The 16,918-nt window shown below is 47.4% G+C and overlaps 1 protein-coding gene across 1 annotated transcript; it reads right to left on the bottom strand.

Annotated features, from left to right (window-relative positions):
* Window positions 1-235: 235 nt before the first annotated feature.
* On the bottom strand, window positions 236-16,703 carry HTR5A (5-hydroxytryptamine receptor 5A). Its single transcript, XM_012786251.3, has 2 exons — window positions 15,058-16,703; window positions 236-2,887 (listed from the first exon to the last, which is right to left on the bottom strand). The coding sequence occupies exons 1-2, from the start codon at window positions 15,796-15,798 to the stop codon at window positions 2,540-2,542; spliced, it is 1,089 nt and encodes a 362-aa protein (XP_012641705.1). The 5' UTR covers window positions 15,799-16,703; the 3' UTR covers window positions 236-2,539.
* Between the last annotated feature and the right edge of the window lie 215 nt (window positions 16,704-16,918).

Genomic DNA, 16,918 nt, shown 5'->3' with positions numbered 1-16,918 from the left:
GGAGAAGACGGGAGTTGGGATGTGGTTGGACCGCAAGACCCAGGACGCCAGGAAAGAACCGATGGTCTGGCAGAACCGTTTAACCCGCTGGCAGCCGGCAACCTGGTGTCCTCCTCCTGTGGCCAGCACCTGCGTGCACAGCAGGGACGCTGGGGTGCCGCGGCCGGGTTGGGGCCTCACGGGTGCAGGGAAGACAGCGGACTACCACAGAATGCCCCCCGGAGATCAGGCAAGGCCCCGCTGATCAGCCCGGGTGGTGCCAGGCCATGAGCAGTGCCAGGATCCCTCCTTGCCTGTCGGGGACAGAGACGTTGAGAGACCTGCCGGCTGCCTCCCACGAGCCCGTCCCCCAGAGGCCACCTCGTCCCCGATGCACAGTCAGTCCCACACAGCCTGTATGGTCTCTGCAGAAACACCCGTGGTGCTGACTGCACAGCCTCTTGGGCTATTTACACGGCATCATGAGTCCAGTAGAACCGACACAGAAACAGGACGAAGGGACAAATAATAAGCTTATAGCAAGAATTAATTTCCAAAAAGTGACCTAATGTCAACACAGATTCAGGAACACCCCCCCACTTTTCACTACTGCACAATGAAAACGCAAAACTGAAAGTGGCCTTCGTGGGTAGAAGATCATCAGTCACAGGCCAAGGCAGGTGGATCGCTTGAGCCCAGGAGTTGGAGGTTGCAGTGAGCTGTGATGATGCCACTGCCTCTAGCCTGGGCGACAAAGCGAGACTCTGTCTCAAAAATAAATAAATAATGGGGAAAGGTGACTTGAGTAAGTGAACAGTCCGTTTTGAAAATATGTGTGGGTTTAGCACTGCAAGTTTTAGATACAGAAATGGAAATAGCCTTAGGTTTTTCTCAAGTAAATTCTTCAATGAATGGGTTTGAATGCACAGTTAAGGGTCTGCATTTAGCAGCAGTTGTGACTTTCACAGCTGTCCAACATTTCCTCATCTGCTCACATTCTTTGGATAAAGGCCGTCTTTGCAATAAATGCAAGGCTTAACTTCAAGCCAAAACCACATAAAAATCGTCACAGATCTCTGATTGTTGAAGTCTTCATTGATATAATTTATTATACATAACACGGTACATATATTATTTTGTGTATTACAGTAATTCAGAGATCATCATAATACGTGATTCTTCAGTTCATGCAAGGAGTCAGGGACACGGCAGACCACAGGCGGTTTCAAGGCCTAAGATTTGCTTTTTTTTTTAAAGTTTTATATACTGACACAGGTTTTATATGATCACTTAGTCGCCTGGCCTCACCAGTGATAGAGGACTGAGGCCACATCTTCCTATTGCTCTCCTTTTGTCCCCACTTACCGGTCTTGGCCTCTAGCAGGCATTTGTACACCAGCAAAAAAAACAGCAGTTAGGTCCTTGCCTGCAAGAGTGGCCACTGCGTTGGTGCTCTGGGGCTTGGACCCTGGCTAGCCAGAATAAAAAATAAAAATAAAAAAAATAAAAAATAAAAAAAAAAAAAAAAAAAAAAACAGCAGTTAGCAAATTAATCGACAATCCCCTTAACGTGCCTCTGTTTGGTGAATGTGTCGGTCATAAAATTATATATAAGAAATCGACAACTTCATGACAGCTGTTTTACTCTAATCTCACGAGCTGAGAATAAAGGACTTTTCCTGGAGATAGATGAATAAATTCCGCACGCGTAAGACCCCATAGCAAATAAGCGAGTTTGACAGGTTCTACAAAACTAGGAGACGTTACTATTTGTGAACAGTTGCTTCTAAATGGAAGGAAATGTTTGACTCTCGGTGCCTGTTCCATGTGGACGGGTTGAATTTTGGAGTCAACTAGCTAATCGGGACATTTACCTTTTCCATAGCTGTGTGTGTGTGCGTGCGTGTGCGTGCGTGTGTATGCATGAGTGTGCGCGCATGCGTGTGTGTGTGTGTGTGTGTGTGTACAGTTGCCACAAACAAAACCTTCAAGCTACTCTTCACTGGTCGTACGGATGGGGCTATGCACTTTAAGACATTTGGAGACCGTATTTTGTGGTCAACCATGGGGACATACCCTGTCGGTATTAGGGTACACTTACCAGGGCCATAGAGCAAAATGTTTGAAATGTGCGCTATTTCAGAAAACTTGGACTTACGCTCTCCGACCCCCCCAGACATCCACATTATGATTTCTTCATCCTTGTCTACCCATTCTCATCCTGCCTGGGTTTGCTTTACCTCCTCCCGCCCACCGGCCTGGATTGCTCTAGAACAGTGGCCGCCACCGCGCTGCAGCGGATCTGGGGAGGACAGGGCACTTGGTGGGGAGGGCCGTGGCCGTGGGTGCAGAGGGAGGGCTGGGAGACACGGCAGATGCCGAGTGTCACCAACACTGCCGAGGAGGTCCACAGTCCTGGCCCAGGAGGCGGAAGCGAGGCCAGTTGAGTTCTAAAGACGGCCCCGGAGAGCTCCAAGGACCTGTCCCTTCCACACAGCTGTCGGATGGAGGTGGGGACCCGGACATTGCAAACTCCGCCAAGTCACGGGGGGTCTGCTTCTTACCCTGTGCCGCTCACGCAGGCTTGCCTACCAAAGAAGTGCTTGAAGGCGCTGTTGTAGTTCTTGTTGAACGCCGTGTAGATCAGGGGGTTGAAGAAGGAGTTGGAGTAGCCAAGCCAGAGGAAGATGCTTTTCCAGATGGCGGGGATGTCTCGGGAGATGAGGGGACTGAGCAGCTCCGTGATGAAGAAGGGGGCCCAGCAGAGCACGAACACCCCGATGAGGATGCCCACCATGAGCGCCGCTCGCTGCTCCTTCTGCTCCCGCCACGTGTCCCCCTCCGTCTGGAAGGTGACGGCGTGGCGGGCGGCGAACACCGTCTTGGGCTGCTGGGCGGGGCCCTTCACCTGCGGAGGGGAAGCAGGAGCTTCATGCCAGCTGCCACCTTTGCACCTGCCAGGTGCGGCCGGGGCGCCTAGAGGGAGGTCCTTGACTTCCAGGTGCGGGGAGCTGACCGCCCGTGGCACCCACCCTGGGATATGGGAACCAGGATGGAGCCGGGGCTCTGCTACGTCTCGGAAACGGGAGGGACAGGTGCGATGGAACAGGTGCCAGAGGACCGATCCCCTCATGCTTTGCTGCCTGTTCCATGGGGGTTGGGGGGGTACCACAGAAACGAAGGCCACGTGGGCTGCGTGGCTTGGGGTAAAAGGAACACAAGTGACCACAGGGCGCTAAACCCCTACCAAAGCCCCGAGCGCCCAGGACCGCATCTCCTAGCATCTTTCTGGACTCATGTGAGTCCCCTCTAAACTGTTGGAGTTCTCTAGATCTTTTCTTCAGCTGTCAGGTTTCTCCTGCTGTGCTTCCTAACCCACCCCACTGTTTGGGACAGTCCCCTGGCCAGGACATTTCTCCTTCTCTGGGATTATTCTGTGTCCTCTGCCCCTATTTGTGGAAAACAGACCGCAAACTCTCGGACTCTTCCCCAGACTCCCAAGCCCTCCCCGGGGCAGTTCCTGCAGAATGGGCTCTCCCGACACTCCGGGAAGCGGGATTCCTGGCAGAGGAATTTAGCTCTTAGGAGGACTGCAATAACGCGTTTCTGATGATGAGGGAGCCTAAATATGAAGAATCACAATGGCTGAACTTACCACGCTAGCAAATTTATCGATCCAACCAAAACGCGGGCCAGTTACTGGGTCAACCAGTCATTCCCTGGTAGGAGCCCCCGACCCCCCTGGCATTAAATAGTATCCTTCCCTAACTCTAGCACACTGCCACTCCGGCACATTTCAAAAGGAGAATTACACGGCTTGTTCTCAAACAGGACATAATCTTTTAGGCAGTGGACGAGGTTGGAAGGTCTATGTGGTTAATCTAACCCACTTAACCAGTTCTTGGCTACATCTATAAGGTGGAGACAAAAAACAATTGACTTATTATCATACAGAATAACAGGTGGCAATAGGAACACTATGGTTAAGGGCAATGTAAGCTGATGTATAAATTATCGGCTTTGTATGATAGCCTTGCTTCATTTATTTGCAAAACAGTAAATCAAAAAGACAATAAACATCGAAACAAACAGTCCCTAGTACTGCAACCCTTAACAACACATTTGAAATAAAAAGTGAAAAATCCCTTTTCGTGTATCCCACTCTCACTGCCAGATGAAACCTGAGTGTGTCCAGATTTATTGAAGCATACCTGGGAATGCATTTCAGGGAATTCATTTATGTAAATCCAAATAATACTTAGCTTCACTTTTCAGCGTAAAGGAAAGAGGGAAAGCTACCAATCTGCTTAGCAGAACTCAGCCCCAAATTAACGTCACGGAAAACATTTTCCCGCCGTCCTGAGATGGCAATGGAATGAGAATTCTGGCCGGACGCTTCAAGTCTTGGGAAATTCTCCTCCCTCTGGGCACTTTTTCATGGGACACTGGAGACACTGGGGACACCTGTCACACCGTGGACGATGGTCACACTGGTCACCTGGTGGTGGTGAAGCTAGTGATGCTAGTGACACTTCAGGCTCACTTTGACTTAGGAGTTTTTTATAAGTTAGAGAATTCCAAGTTTGTCAGAAAAGCACATATTTCCTTTACCTTGTAAAATGTTGGTTATTTTACAATAACCAACTGTTTTTCTGGTGCCCCATTTAGTGCCAACTCGCTTGACACAAGGAGAAGTGACATTGATTTAAAGCATGCCTCTGGGACAGCAAAGGCTCCAGTTGTTAGGAGGATCATGGCTGTTTGTGGAGCTTCCGGTTTCTAATGCCCTCAAAAGGTAGATCTGTGGGCTCAGTCTGTGGCTTTCTGACTTGTGGACTTCCGGTTTCTAATGCCCTAAAATGGTTAGATCTGTGGGCTCTTTCTGTGGCTGTCTGAACTGTGGACTTTGTGGCCCTTTGCTATCTGCTACTCAATGATCGCAATGAAGCGCTTGAGGCTGGGGAACAGAGCACACTATTCATTGCTATAATACTCAACATGCTCATGAGCAGATTCACAGAAAGAGAGGGAATAGGGTTAAAAAAAAAAAAGTAAACATTCAAGCCACATTAGAGTTTTCCTAATAATCTCTGAAATGCATTTAAAGCACATGTCTCACAATTCAAGATTCATATATATTCCAGGCGCAGTGGCTCACGCTTGTAATCCTAACACTCTAGGAGGCCAAGGCGGGAAGACTGCTCAAGGTCAGGAGTTCGAAACCAGCCTGAGCAAGAGCAAGACCCTGTCTCTACTAAAAATAGAAACAAATTAATTGGCCAGCTAAAAACATATAGAAAAAATTAGCCAGGCATGGTGGCGCATGCTTGTAGTCCCAGCTACTTGGGAGGCTGAGGCAAGAGGATCACTTGAGCCCAGGAGTGTGAGGTTGCTGTGAGCTAGGCTGACACCACGGCACTCACTCTAGCCTGGGCAACAGAGGGAGACTCTGTCTCAAAAAAAAAAAAAAAAAAAAAAAAAAAAATTCATATATAAAAAGATTTCTAGCCGGGCGCGGTGGCTCACGCCTGTAATCCTAGCTCTTGGGAGGCCGAGGCGGGCGGATTGCTCAAGGTCAGGAGTTCAAAACCAGCCTGAGATTGGCCAACTGATATATATATAAAAAAATTAGCCGGGCATGGTGGTGCATGCCTGTAATCCCAGCTACTCGGGAGGCTGAGGCAGAAGGATCACTCAAGCCCAGGAGTTTGAGGTTGCTGTGAGCAAGGCTGACGCCACGGCACTCACTCTAGCCTGGACAACAAAAGTGAGACTCTGTCTCAAAAAAAAAAAAAAAAAAAAAAAAAAACCAGCCTGAGCAAGAGCGACACCCCGTCTCTACTATAAATAGAAAGAAATTAATTGGCCAACTGATATATATATAAAAAATTAGCCGGGCATGGTGGCGCATGCCTGTAGTCCCAGCTACTCGGGAGGCTGAGGCAGAAGGATCGCTCGAGCCCAGGAGTTTGAGGTTGCTGTGAGCTAGGCTGACGCCACAGCACTCACTCTAGCCTGGACAACAAAGCGAGACTCTGTCTCAAAAAAAAAAAAAAAAAAAGATTTCTAAGTGAACATTTACCCTCATCTCCCCCAATAAACAAGTCCTCTGGGGACAGGTACCTATGTGTTAGACCTTTTCTTCTTCCAAAACAATTATGTGCTAAAAAATTATTTACTCGTTGGTCATAAATCTGGCATTTTCTTAAATTTCCTCTAAATATTCTGCTTTGCCTCCTAATTAGTATCACAGATAATGAATAGGCTGCCATCAATAGTGGGCGTTGAAGTTGAGGGAGGGAAACTCCTGCCCTGATAGTATGTTCCAGGTGATTTGCAAGGTGGACCATGCCGTGGCCACCAGAGCCAGGTGGAAGAATCAGCATGCTCAGGCTAGAAATGTCCTCACCCATCAAGGAAGGCTCCACAGGGTGGGAATAAAAGTGTTCCCAGAAACTTAGAAAAAACTGCTTATTCTGTAGCTACGATGACAAAGAGCCTTGTTACTTGATTAAACCTCTTCAGTTGATCAAGGAAGATGCAGTTCTGTGAATGCACATTTGCAAACCAACTAATCAGTGTCAACCCTCACTTTGGAAATTCAGCCAATCAGGGGCAGACTCATCCCAATAAACACACCCCTGAGCATCCCCCAACCAATGGCAGTCTCTCCTGCGTATGATGACGGTCAGCTCACTGCTCCTCTGAATGTCCTGTAGTCCCTGCACTCCACGCTGCCCCCAGTCCCTGTAGATGATCTTCATCCTGCTCTGCTCTGGGGGACTGTGCCTGACAAGCATAGCTGTCTCCTACTACTCTGAGTCATAAATTCAGCTTTGTCCTTTTATCTCAGGCGTTCAGTGCTGGCTGTCACCCTTGGACAGTTCTGCAGTTTCCACTGGCATCTTCGGAAGACCCACCATGGGGTCCTTGGGCCACAGGTGCATTTGCTAGGCCCCAAACTCCAGTTGCCCTTTGGACCTGCAGCCAAGGCATCAGTGCCAACAAGGATTTGAGCTCTGACCGGTTCCACCAGGCTGTTACTGCTCAATGCATTTTGTTATTCTAGGATTTGTGCAAGCGTGTCCTTGTACAAGGTCGTTAGGCTGAGGTCTTTGTATCAAGTAACTAGATGTTTGATTGAGAAGTCTACCATCAGGTAATTGACTTAGATCTTTGCATAAGGCTTCAGATCTCTTGCTGTGGAGGTGTGCCATGTGGCAAATATTATCATGCCATTAAACTACATATTCTACTGTTGCTTGCTTTGCTTTTGCTGTTGTTTGTCTGTCTGTCTGTCTGTCTATCTATCTATACATATATATATATATATAAAGTCTTGTTGCATGGGTTTTTGTCCTGTCTGGAATGCCTTTTTCTGTTGACTATGAAAAGGAGAGTTCTCTAAGCCACAGGCTTGATAAGCTTCCAATGCTATCCAAGTCAGACCTAAGGGTAATGATTTGAGGACCATTCAGAGATCAGTGACCGATTCGGGGAAAAAGCAATTGGTCAGCCTTTGTTTTGGGCCCCCTACAAAACCTTTGTGAGGGTACCCCTGACTTCTCAGTCTGTGAAAGTATGTCACTTTGTTTCATTTGCATCCAGTTTAGTGATTGCTGGGGTGGCTGTTGTATGGTGCCTTCCCAGGCTCTGATCCAAGACCCTAAGACACTACTCACAAGCACAAACCCTGACCAACTCTTGTCACCTATCTTGTGTGCCATGGTTTGTGTATGTCAAAGTCTCAATCTTCTCTTTTAAGAACGTCTATTTTCTGCTTAAAAATGCTTTGCAATCCTAACTCTTTTGCTTTTTGGGTTTTTTTTGTTTTTTTTTTTTGAGACAGAGTCTCACTCTGTTGCCTGGGCTAGAGTACCATCGCATCAGCCCAGCTCACAGCAACCTCAAACTCCTGGGCTCAAGCAATCCTCCTGCCTCAGCCTCCCTGGTAGCTGGGACTACAGGCATGCGCCACCATGCCCGGCTAGTTTTTTCTATATATTTTTAGTTGGCCAATTAATTTGTTTCTATTTTTAGTAGAGACAGGGTCTCACTCTTGCTCAGGCTGGTTTCGAACTCCTGACCTTGAGCAATCCACCCACCTCGGCCTCCTAGAGTGCTAGGATTACAGGCATGAGCCACCACGCCAAACCTACAATCTTAACTCTTGTACTTTCCTTCATAACTGCCAATTTTTTTTTACTTAATAAGAAACTTCTGACAAATCAAAATCAATAAATTAACATATTTAAGAGAAGCTCTAGAAAAATTAGGAGATAAACATCCAACAGTTGAAAGTCAGCTTCTTTAACTGGTATTTTGAGGCCTTAAAACAAAATACTATTAATGACTCTAAGATCGTCTCAAAGATTTTGTAACCTTCCAAAACCTACCCTCCTTGCATATTTCTACCTTGTATTCTTCTATCCAGTTTTATCTGACCTCCTAAAGCCTAAACAAATACCCTCTCTTTAGGGTTTTCTTGGGAAAAACACAATGATGTTATAAAATTTGTAGACAAAAAGTTGGATTTATAGAATTTAAATTAAAACCCCAGTTTAGGGCTAAGGTAAAAGCTATAATAAAGAATTTGCCTAAATTTCAGGGAGAAGGGCAAAAAAAAATGTTATAAAATTTAGAATTTTTAGGGTATCAAACAAAATTCTTATTGTCTTAGACTATAGATCTGTACCAACCAGTTAAATTAACTGAAATCCCCTCAGATGGGGAAAAATGTTTAAAAGCAGAAAGGTAGAAAAGGGAAGACTTATATAATCCAGCTGTGAAAATTTACATATAAAAATAGAAAATATATTACATAAGGCAATTTCAGAAGCCTTTCTTTTAAGGGAAGGTTGAATAAAGGTTCAGAATGGTAAACTAAATAAAGGTAGAAAACAAGGTTCAAAAAGCTTGCAAGCAGCATTCTGGTAGAAGCCCAACAGCTGAAGTATAGTTTGATTCTGTCCTTCTATAAATGGGCTTAAACTTAAATTAGGAAATTTAATAAGAAAAATAAATTGAAAGATGAAATTGCCAGTTCAGAAAATGCCCAGTAAGGGGTTAGACAATTCCATGTAGCCTTAAAAACAAGATGCTGGAAATCAGTACAGGATGTGCTCTAGGGACAACATCTGTAAGGGCCTCTGGTCTCAAAGGTTAAGAAGCTGACCTGGGTAAGGCCCCTACACCCGCTGCTGAGAGAAGGAGCCCTGAAGGAATCAATGTTCACATTGGCTAAAAAAAAAAAATTACAGCTATATAAAATCTGTCTAATAGGCCGGGCGTGGTGGCTCACGCCTGTAATCCTAACACTCTGGGAGGCCGAGGTGGGAGGATCACTCAAGGTCAGGAGTTCGAAACCAGCCTGAGCAAGAGTAAGACCCTGTCTCTACTAAAAATAGAAACAAATTAATTGGCCAGCTAAAATATATATAGAAAAAATTAGCCGGGCATGGTGGCGCATGCCTGTAGTCCCAGCTACTTGGGAGGCTGAGGCAGGAGGATGGCTTGAGCCCCGGAGTGTGAGGTTGCTGTGAGCTAGGCTGACGCCATGGCACTCTAGCCCAGGCAACAGAATGAGATGCTAACTAAAAAAAAAAAAAAAAAAAAATCTGTCTAATAAAGTTCCTGCAAGCAAGATAGCATCACCCAACAATTCCCTGTCCTCCTAAACTTCCAAGCGGAATTGTCTGTAATCACAGACGCACAACAGTGCAGCTTTCTTGTTTACGGGGTGCCCCTGTGACTGCCGTCAACTCTGCCACTGTGCAACAGCACATTATTCAGCGTAAAATTTTAAAGTTGTCTGAAAAGAAAAAAAGCAAGCTGGCTTGTAACAACTTGAAAAATAAAAAAATTGTCTTTAATGGAACGATTGGTTGCACCAGATGGCAAAACACAATAATGAAAGGCAAATTGGTGGCTCTATAGTAAATTTCCAAAAGGCTTGAGGGAAAGTGAACTTTGTTTAATGGAATAATTCAAGTCGTGAGAATCTCTAAGAATCCCACACGACACTTTATAACTGATATGTCAGGATCATTATGCAAAGCATACTTCTTCACTCTCTGTGACACACTTACAAATTCAGTAGGTGGGCTCTTCTTGCAGGCAAAATGTCCTGCAGCCCTTATGCACGATAGGAATGTAGCTCATCTGGGCATGGGAACACCTATACTGGGTATAAATCAAGACATCACAAAGGAAATAGGGATGGTACCAGAATCCCTGTGAACAAGAGACTCCACAAACGGAAAATTCAATTAGAGTAGAATGCTAAGAGTTCAGATGAATTCTCCCTAGGTTATCATGAACTTTTCTTTTTACACAAATATAAGCATGCAGGGCCATGCTCTAGGTGGGGTGACGAGACATCCCGACACCTGTCCAAGAACAGCGCCTATTTTAAACCCACCACCTAACTCAGTAACCAAGCCTTCTCCTCCTTACCTCCGAGAAAGCACAGGCACCAACTCGATCAGCCAACACATCTTCAGAACAACTTATGTTAGGCCTTTACATCTTATGTTGCCACATGTAATAGATCCCAATTGCTAGCTGAAATTACCCAGCGTTTTTCCGCTAGTTGGTTAATAATGACTCATTGTTGCTTTCCCCTTCTCTCAGTACCATCCACCGGGGTAACACGCAGAACCCAGCAATTGTATAATCCTTAGCCAGTGAAGGAAAATCTCATAATCGTGCTCCTGTAATGGAAGTGACCTTGCCTCAAACAGAGCTTTGATGCTCTTATACCAAATTCCAACTTAATATTGCCTGTTGATGGGTACTATATTATGAAAATAAAAGGGACAATACCAGATTTGATATATAATAAGTAGTCTAGTCTTTCTCATAAAATCCAATTTCTTTCCAGAAGCCAAGTTCTGTAACGACTGGACTACGGCCCTTTCCATGGGGTAACAAATTGCAGAAATAAAAGAGAAGGCGTGTAAACTGATAACTGGCATACTTGCAGAATAATTCACTTATTCAACATGCAATAGCCACATCTGCTTCCAGTAGTCTAAAATGAACAAATGTGAATTACTTGATGTTACCTAAAATTATTCTGACCTGAATCCCTCAAGAGAACCTGCAGTAGAAGCAGGGACATTAACTGCCAAAGCAGGAAACTTGGAACAAGCCAATGGTATAAGCCACATGGATTAGTGACAGGTAGACGACGTGCCCACAAGTTCACCAGAGGGGATCAGGTCTTCTGTACTGTTCCTGTGTTCTTCATCCAGTGCTGAAATGAAGCTTCTCCATGTCAACCCAGAAGAAAGGTTAATATTTCAATAGGCCCTTAAGTTAGGCCATCCCAAGGCTGGCTCTCCAATGCCCTCGGTGGACTATATCTCCTCACCTGAAGTCCAAAGGGATTAAACTCTCAGGGAAAAATCTCCTGAGGATAGCGACTCCAGCCATAGGAAGTACATAACCAGATGTTTTCATTAAAAAAAAAAAATGTTTTCGTAGTAAATAATACCTACATTGGCTGACATAACAAATTAGACAAGCCACAATAATGAACACGAATAGTCATGACTAATAGAATAGGCTTTCTTTTGGTCAACCATAGAGGGGTCTACCCCAGAGCCAACACGTCATGTTGTACCTGGATTAACACAGAGGTAAAACAATCTATATTTAAGCTAGGATGAAAAGGATCATAGCTAACTAAGAAAGACCTTCCAGGGAACCTTTGGGACTTGCTTTCTTGATCAGAGCTGGGAAATCTTGGGTCAAAAACCTGGGATATCACCCGGTTCCTTCTTAAAATACTTCTAGTTATCCTTGTTTATCTCACAGCTGTTTGGTGCCTGGCATCCAGAACCTCACACGCTTCTGCACAACACTGTCCCGACAGATGATTCAAGAAATGCTTTTGAAATAGGAAACAAAAAGAATCACATTGATTAATGTGTAATCTGACCTTCAGATGTCCACAGAGGAAACTCCATCTTTAGGAAGAGGACTGACAACAGGGTTGAAAATCTGGACAATTCCTGAGGTTTCTCCTGAAACTATGGCTGAATTGGGAACAAGGATGGGAGACCAAGAACTAAATGTTCCCACAAACTTAGGGAAAGACTGAGTGTTCTTTAGCCCAGAGCCAGTTGTCAGCTTACTGTGTCAATCAAAGACAATTTATCTCTATGAAGATGGATTTCAAAGCCAACCTGTAGGTGTTAGCTTCTCACTCTGAAACGCAGGCCAGCAGGGGTGAACTCACTCCAGCAATCACCCCCCTCCAGAGTAGCAACCAATCGGCAACGGCTGCTCCTATGGATAACGTCATCCACTCATGCCCCACAGTCCACCAATCCCCTAACTCCACACCTCCCAAAGTGCCACTTAAGACTAGCATTCTGCTCTGCTCGGGGAGATTGTGCCTGGCCAGCCGAGCTCTCCCTCCCTCTAGCAAGCAGTTCATTTCTCTTTGCTCTTTTATCTCAGATCTTTCATGGTGGTTTCATCATCCTTTGACAAGGGCAAGGTTCTTGTTGCCAGGTCCCATCTCAGCATCTGTCGTGGGTTAGGGTTTGCCTGTATTTGAATAAAGCTCAGCAGAAGAAGAAACAAGAAAGAGGTGTTGTGGTTTCCCTAGGGGATACAACTAAATGGCAGTGGAACTGTATTTAGAAACGTCACAGAGAAATTGTTTAATTAAACCCTTCAACATAACATAAAGATGGACCCATTTTCTAAAAGTGATCTGGCAGAGAGAGAGAGAGAGAGAATAAAGCAGTGTGTATCTATGTGGTATGTATGTATATGTGTCTATGTATGTATGTGTGTGTCTATGTATATATACACACACACACACACACACACATCAAAGCACAGGTGTTATAATGCTTTGCTTCTGCTACCTCCAAAGTAGAGAAATGAGAGAACCCTTCATCCTTTTACAATAAACCCTGAGATAGAATTATAATTACTCTCCCCCTTTTAAAGCTGTGGAGTTTTTTGGTTTTTTGAGACAAAGTCTCACTGTGTTGCCCGGCTAGAGTGCCGTGGCATCAGCCTAGCTCACAGCAACCTCGAACTCCTGAGCTCAAGTGATCCTCCTGCCTCAGCCTCCCTAGTAGCTGGGACTACAGGCATGCGCCACGATTCCCGGCCAATTTTTTCTCTATGTATTTTTTTTTTTAGTTGGCCAATTAATTTCTTTCTATTTTTAGTAGAGACGGGGTCTCGCTCTTGCTCAGGCTGGTTTCGAACACCTGACCTTGAGAGATCCACCCACCTCGGCCTCCCAGAGTGCTGGGATTACAGGCGTGAGCCACCACGCCTGGCCTTAAAGCTGTGTTTAGTATTGACTGTAGACTGTGTTTGCCTAGATAAGCATCCTGGCAGAAGAGGATTAATGTAGGGAGGGGCCTTGAAGGTGGCCAGTCCTCTTGCTCCTGACCTGGAACTTGCATGGTTTGCATGGATGTTTGCACACCTGGAGGATGGCTCTGGGCAGTTTGCCGGAAGTGTCAGAGTTCTTATCCATCGGCACTCCTTGCTGAGTTTAGAAAGCTAATAGATTAGAGCTTTCCAAATTCAGTACTATTGACATTTTGGTCTGCACAATCCCATGTGGCGAGGGTTGTCCTGTGCAGCCTGCAATGCTTAGCAGGGTTGCTGGCCTCTACTCCCTAGATGCCGTGGGCACCCCATTCCCCAGTCTTGATAATCAGAAATGCGTCCAGACATTCCAAATGTTTCCTGGGGTGTGGGGGGGAATGACAATATCACCCAATATCAGCTGAGAACTGCTGATCTAGATTAAAGGACAGGTAGCCCTGACTCCTTTTTTCTTCTTTCTTCTAGAACAAAGCCCTCCCCCCCTCCTTCTTTTCCTAGCTACATCTCTGGCCCCTCTAAGCTTGAATGACTGGGTGTGGTAAGAGTTATGAATAGCTGCTGACTCCAGAAAACACAAGCAAATCTCATGAAGAGTGTCCATTTCCCTCATTAGATCAAGCTCTTCATAGACAAAGACAATGTCTGTATCGTTCTTTTACCTCTTGCACCAAGCCCATATATATGCACTCAGTTTGCTTGATTGAACTAAATTTGTTGTCTGAAGGCAAGTGACAGAAGATGGGGGTTGTGTAGATTTCTGGTTTAACTTAAATATGTGAAAACTAGGTTCGAGGAATCACCATTGTCAATCGGGAGGGGGAGGTGTCTGCAAATCTGATGTTTTCAGCTCCTACGCAGTTTCAGAATCCTGAGTCATTGGGTCAGATTATTAAGACTTAACAAAAAACAGGAACGTGTGGATGGGGAGAGGATGAGAAAAAGCCCTCCTTGTTGCTGTCATGGTTGTGGTACATTAAATGCCACTTATAGAGAGCTGGGAATTGTCTTCCCTGGATTTTTCATTTCCTCCCTTAACTGACCCATGTTCAGGAAGATAGCAAATGCAGGCTCTGGGACTAGTGTAAACAACATCTTTAATCTTACACTAGGAGGGAGGGTACTGCAGAGTGATAGTAACCTAGGTGATACCACATTTTGCAAAAAAAAAAAAAAATCAGTTGTTATTTTGCAAAGAAAAAAATGGGCTGGGATAAAACACCAGCTGCTTTGCCTAATGCATGGCAGTCTTCCCGTCAAATCACGCTACTGCCCTTCCCTCCCTTGCTCCCCGAAAACCCCCACTCTCAGTGCAGGAAGCTGCAATGTTTTTCAGTGTACTGATTCAGTGTACCCCAGAGACCAACTTACCCAGACGTCCTAAAGGGTGCTGTAGATCCATACAGTTTTAGAACCAAAGGGAACTCTGCAGAATTATGTAATCCAAACCCCTCATTTTACATATAAAGAAAGAACCCATCAGGGATGGCAAATAAAAGAGAGAGAGAGATGGCAGATGACATGGTTAGCTCTGTGACAGGAAACGTCAGAGCAAAGCAAGTTTCTGACGCTTTCTTTCTCTCTCCCGGCTTACTACACCCCAAACCAAACAGTTCTACTTTCTACAACGGTAGGCGGTGGGGAGGACGTTTGGGGGGACAATGCCCACACAAATGCAAGGAGAGTATTTTTAAGGATAGCTCCAACACCCACCTCCACAGCGTCAGATAAGGGTAAGACGCTATTGGTCTTCCTGGAGCTCACGCGGAACTTGGCGGCCTTGTAGATCTTCCAGTACACGAATAGCACCACGCAGAGCGGCAGGTAGAAGGCGCCCACGGTGGAGAACACGGTGTAGGAGGGCTCGCGGCTGACCTGGCACTCCTCGCTGCTCTCCGTGTAAGTCTCTCCCCAGCCGAACAGCAGCGGAGCCAGAGCGATGACAGCAGACAGCGCCCAGGTGAGCGCGATCATGACGTTGGACACGCACTTGCGCGTGCGGAGCGTGTACTCCAGGTGCCGCGTGATGGACCAGTAGCGGTCCAGCGCTATGGCAGTCACGTTCCAGATGCTTGCTGTGCAGCAGAGAACGTCGCACACGATCCACAGCTGGCAGAGCCGCCTGCCCAGCCGCCAGCGGCGCCCGGACATCTCGTGCACCAGGCTCAGCGGCATGACCAGCGCGGCCACCAGCACGTCCGAGATGGCCATGGACGCCACCAGGTTGTGCGGCACACGGTGGAAGGTGCGCACGCGCAGGATGGTGGCCAGCACGAGCAGGTTCCAGGCGAACGTCGCAGCCACCAGGAAGCCCAGCAGTGTCAGAACCAGCACTTTGAAGACGGAGAGCAGGGGCGCGCTGGGGCGCCGGCCGTCTGCGCCAAGGCTGCGGTTGGTCTCCAACGGGAAGGGGGTCGCGAGGGAAAAGGAGGTTAGGTTCACAGGCAAATCCATCTCTGGGTCAGGAGACGGGGCCCGGGGTGCTTGAGGAATGGGCGTTCCAGAAAACTTAAAGTGATCAGTGCATTCAAAGCCAATCCGGATGTTTGCAGCCTCTGGCCAAGGGGTGAGGTTTCTGGAAAATGCCCGTGAATTTGGCCCCAAGGGTGGAGAAGAGGAGGGTGCAAGCGCGCAGGTCTGAAGCCCTCAGGGGCTAGGGAAGGGGTTGTTCCGAGGCGAGGGGTTGTTCCGCAGCCAGGGCTCGCCTAAGCTGTCGCACACTCAAGTCTCCTCGCTCCGGCAGAAGCGGCGGTCTGGCCGGCCAGAGCGGAGCATCTCCCAGGTCAGGGAGAAGCTGGGCGCTTGGGGGTGCCGGGAGAGGGGCTGTGCGTCAGAGCACTAGCTCTCGGTGCTGTCGCCTCCCTGCCCGCCCCGCTCTCCAGCCAGCAGGCTGCAGCCTCAACTCCGTGCCCAGGAAGCCAATTTTTGGGACCTGCCTTGTGCTCTGCTCCGTTCCCCTCCCCACCCCGTCTGAGGCTGCGGCGTGGGGAAGGAAGGCTGGCGCGCCCACCTAGACCTGCCTTATCAAAGTGGGGATCCAGCCCTACGTAAGACGTCAGCGGATAAGACCATCTCTCCCCGCCTCCCGGCGTGCGCAGCTCTGGCGCTGTCCGTGGTGCTGCCGCTCTCACCTCCCTCCCGGCTCCAGTGCGCGGTCCCTGCGCTCTGCGCTGTTGGTGCGCCCGCCGCCAGTCCCCACCTGAGCCCCGAGCTTGGCGCTGTCCATGGTGCTGCCGCGCTCGCCTCCCTCCCGGCTCCAGCGTGCAGTCCCTGCTCTCTGCTCTGTTGGTGCCGCCCACGCCTGTCCCCACCCCAGCCCCGGGCTTGGCGGTGTCCGTGGTGCTGTCGCTCTTGCCCTAGGTGGGTTGCCTGCGTGGAACAAGGTGACCCATGAACTTTCCTTGAAACATTCCCCTAGCCATCCCCCACCCTCATGGCTTTAGGGTGGTCTGGAGACTTGGGGTGGTCTGTCAGCTTCTCCCAGGTGTTTACCTTTCATGTAAGTGTTCAGAGTTAGGGGTCTAAGATAGTTGCACTGGGTTTTCATTTCCAGAAGATTTCAGCACATGATTGC

The sequence above is a fragment of the Microcebus murinus genome, chromosome 9, assembly GCF_040939455.1.
Source record: "Microcebus murinus isolate Inina chromosome 9, M.murinus_Inina_mat1.0, whole genome shotgun sequence".
Classification (NCBI taxonomy): domain Eukaryota; kingdom Metazoa; phylum Chordata; class Mammalia; order Primates; family Cheirogaleidae; genus Microcebus; species Microcebus murinus.
This window is presented reverse-complemented; position numbering and strand designations above follow the sequence as displayed.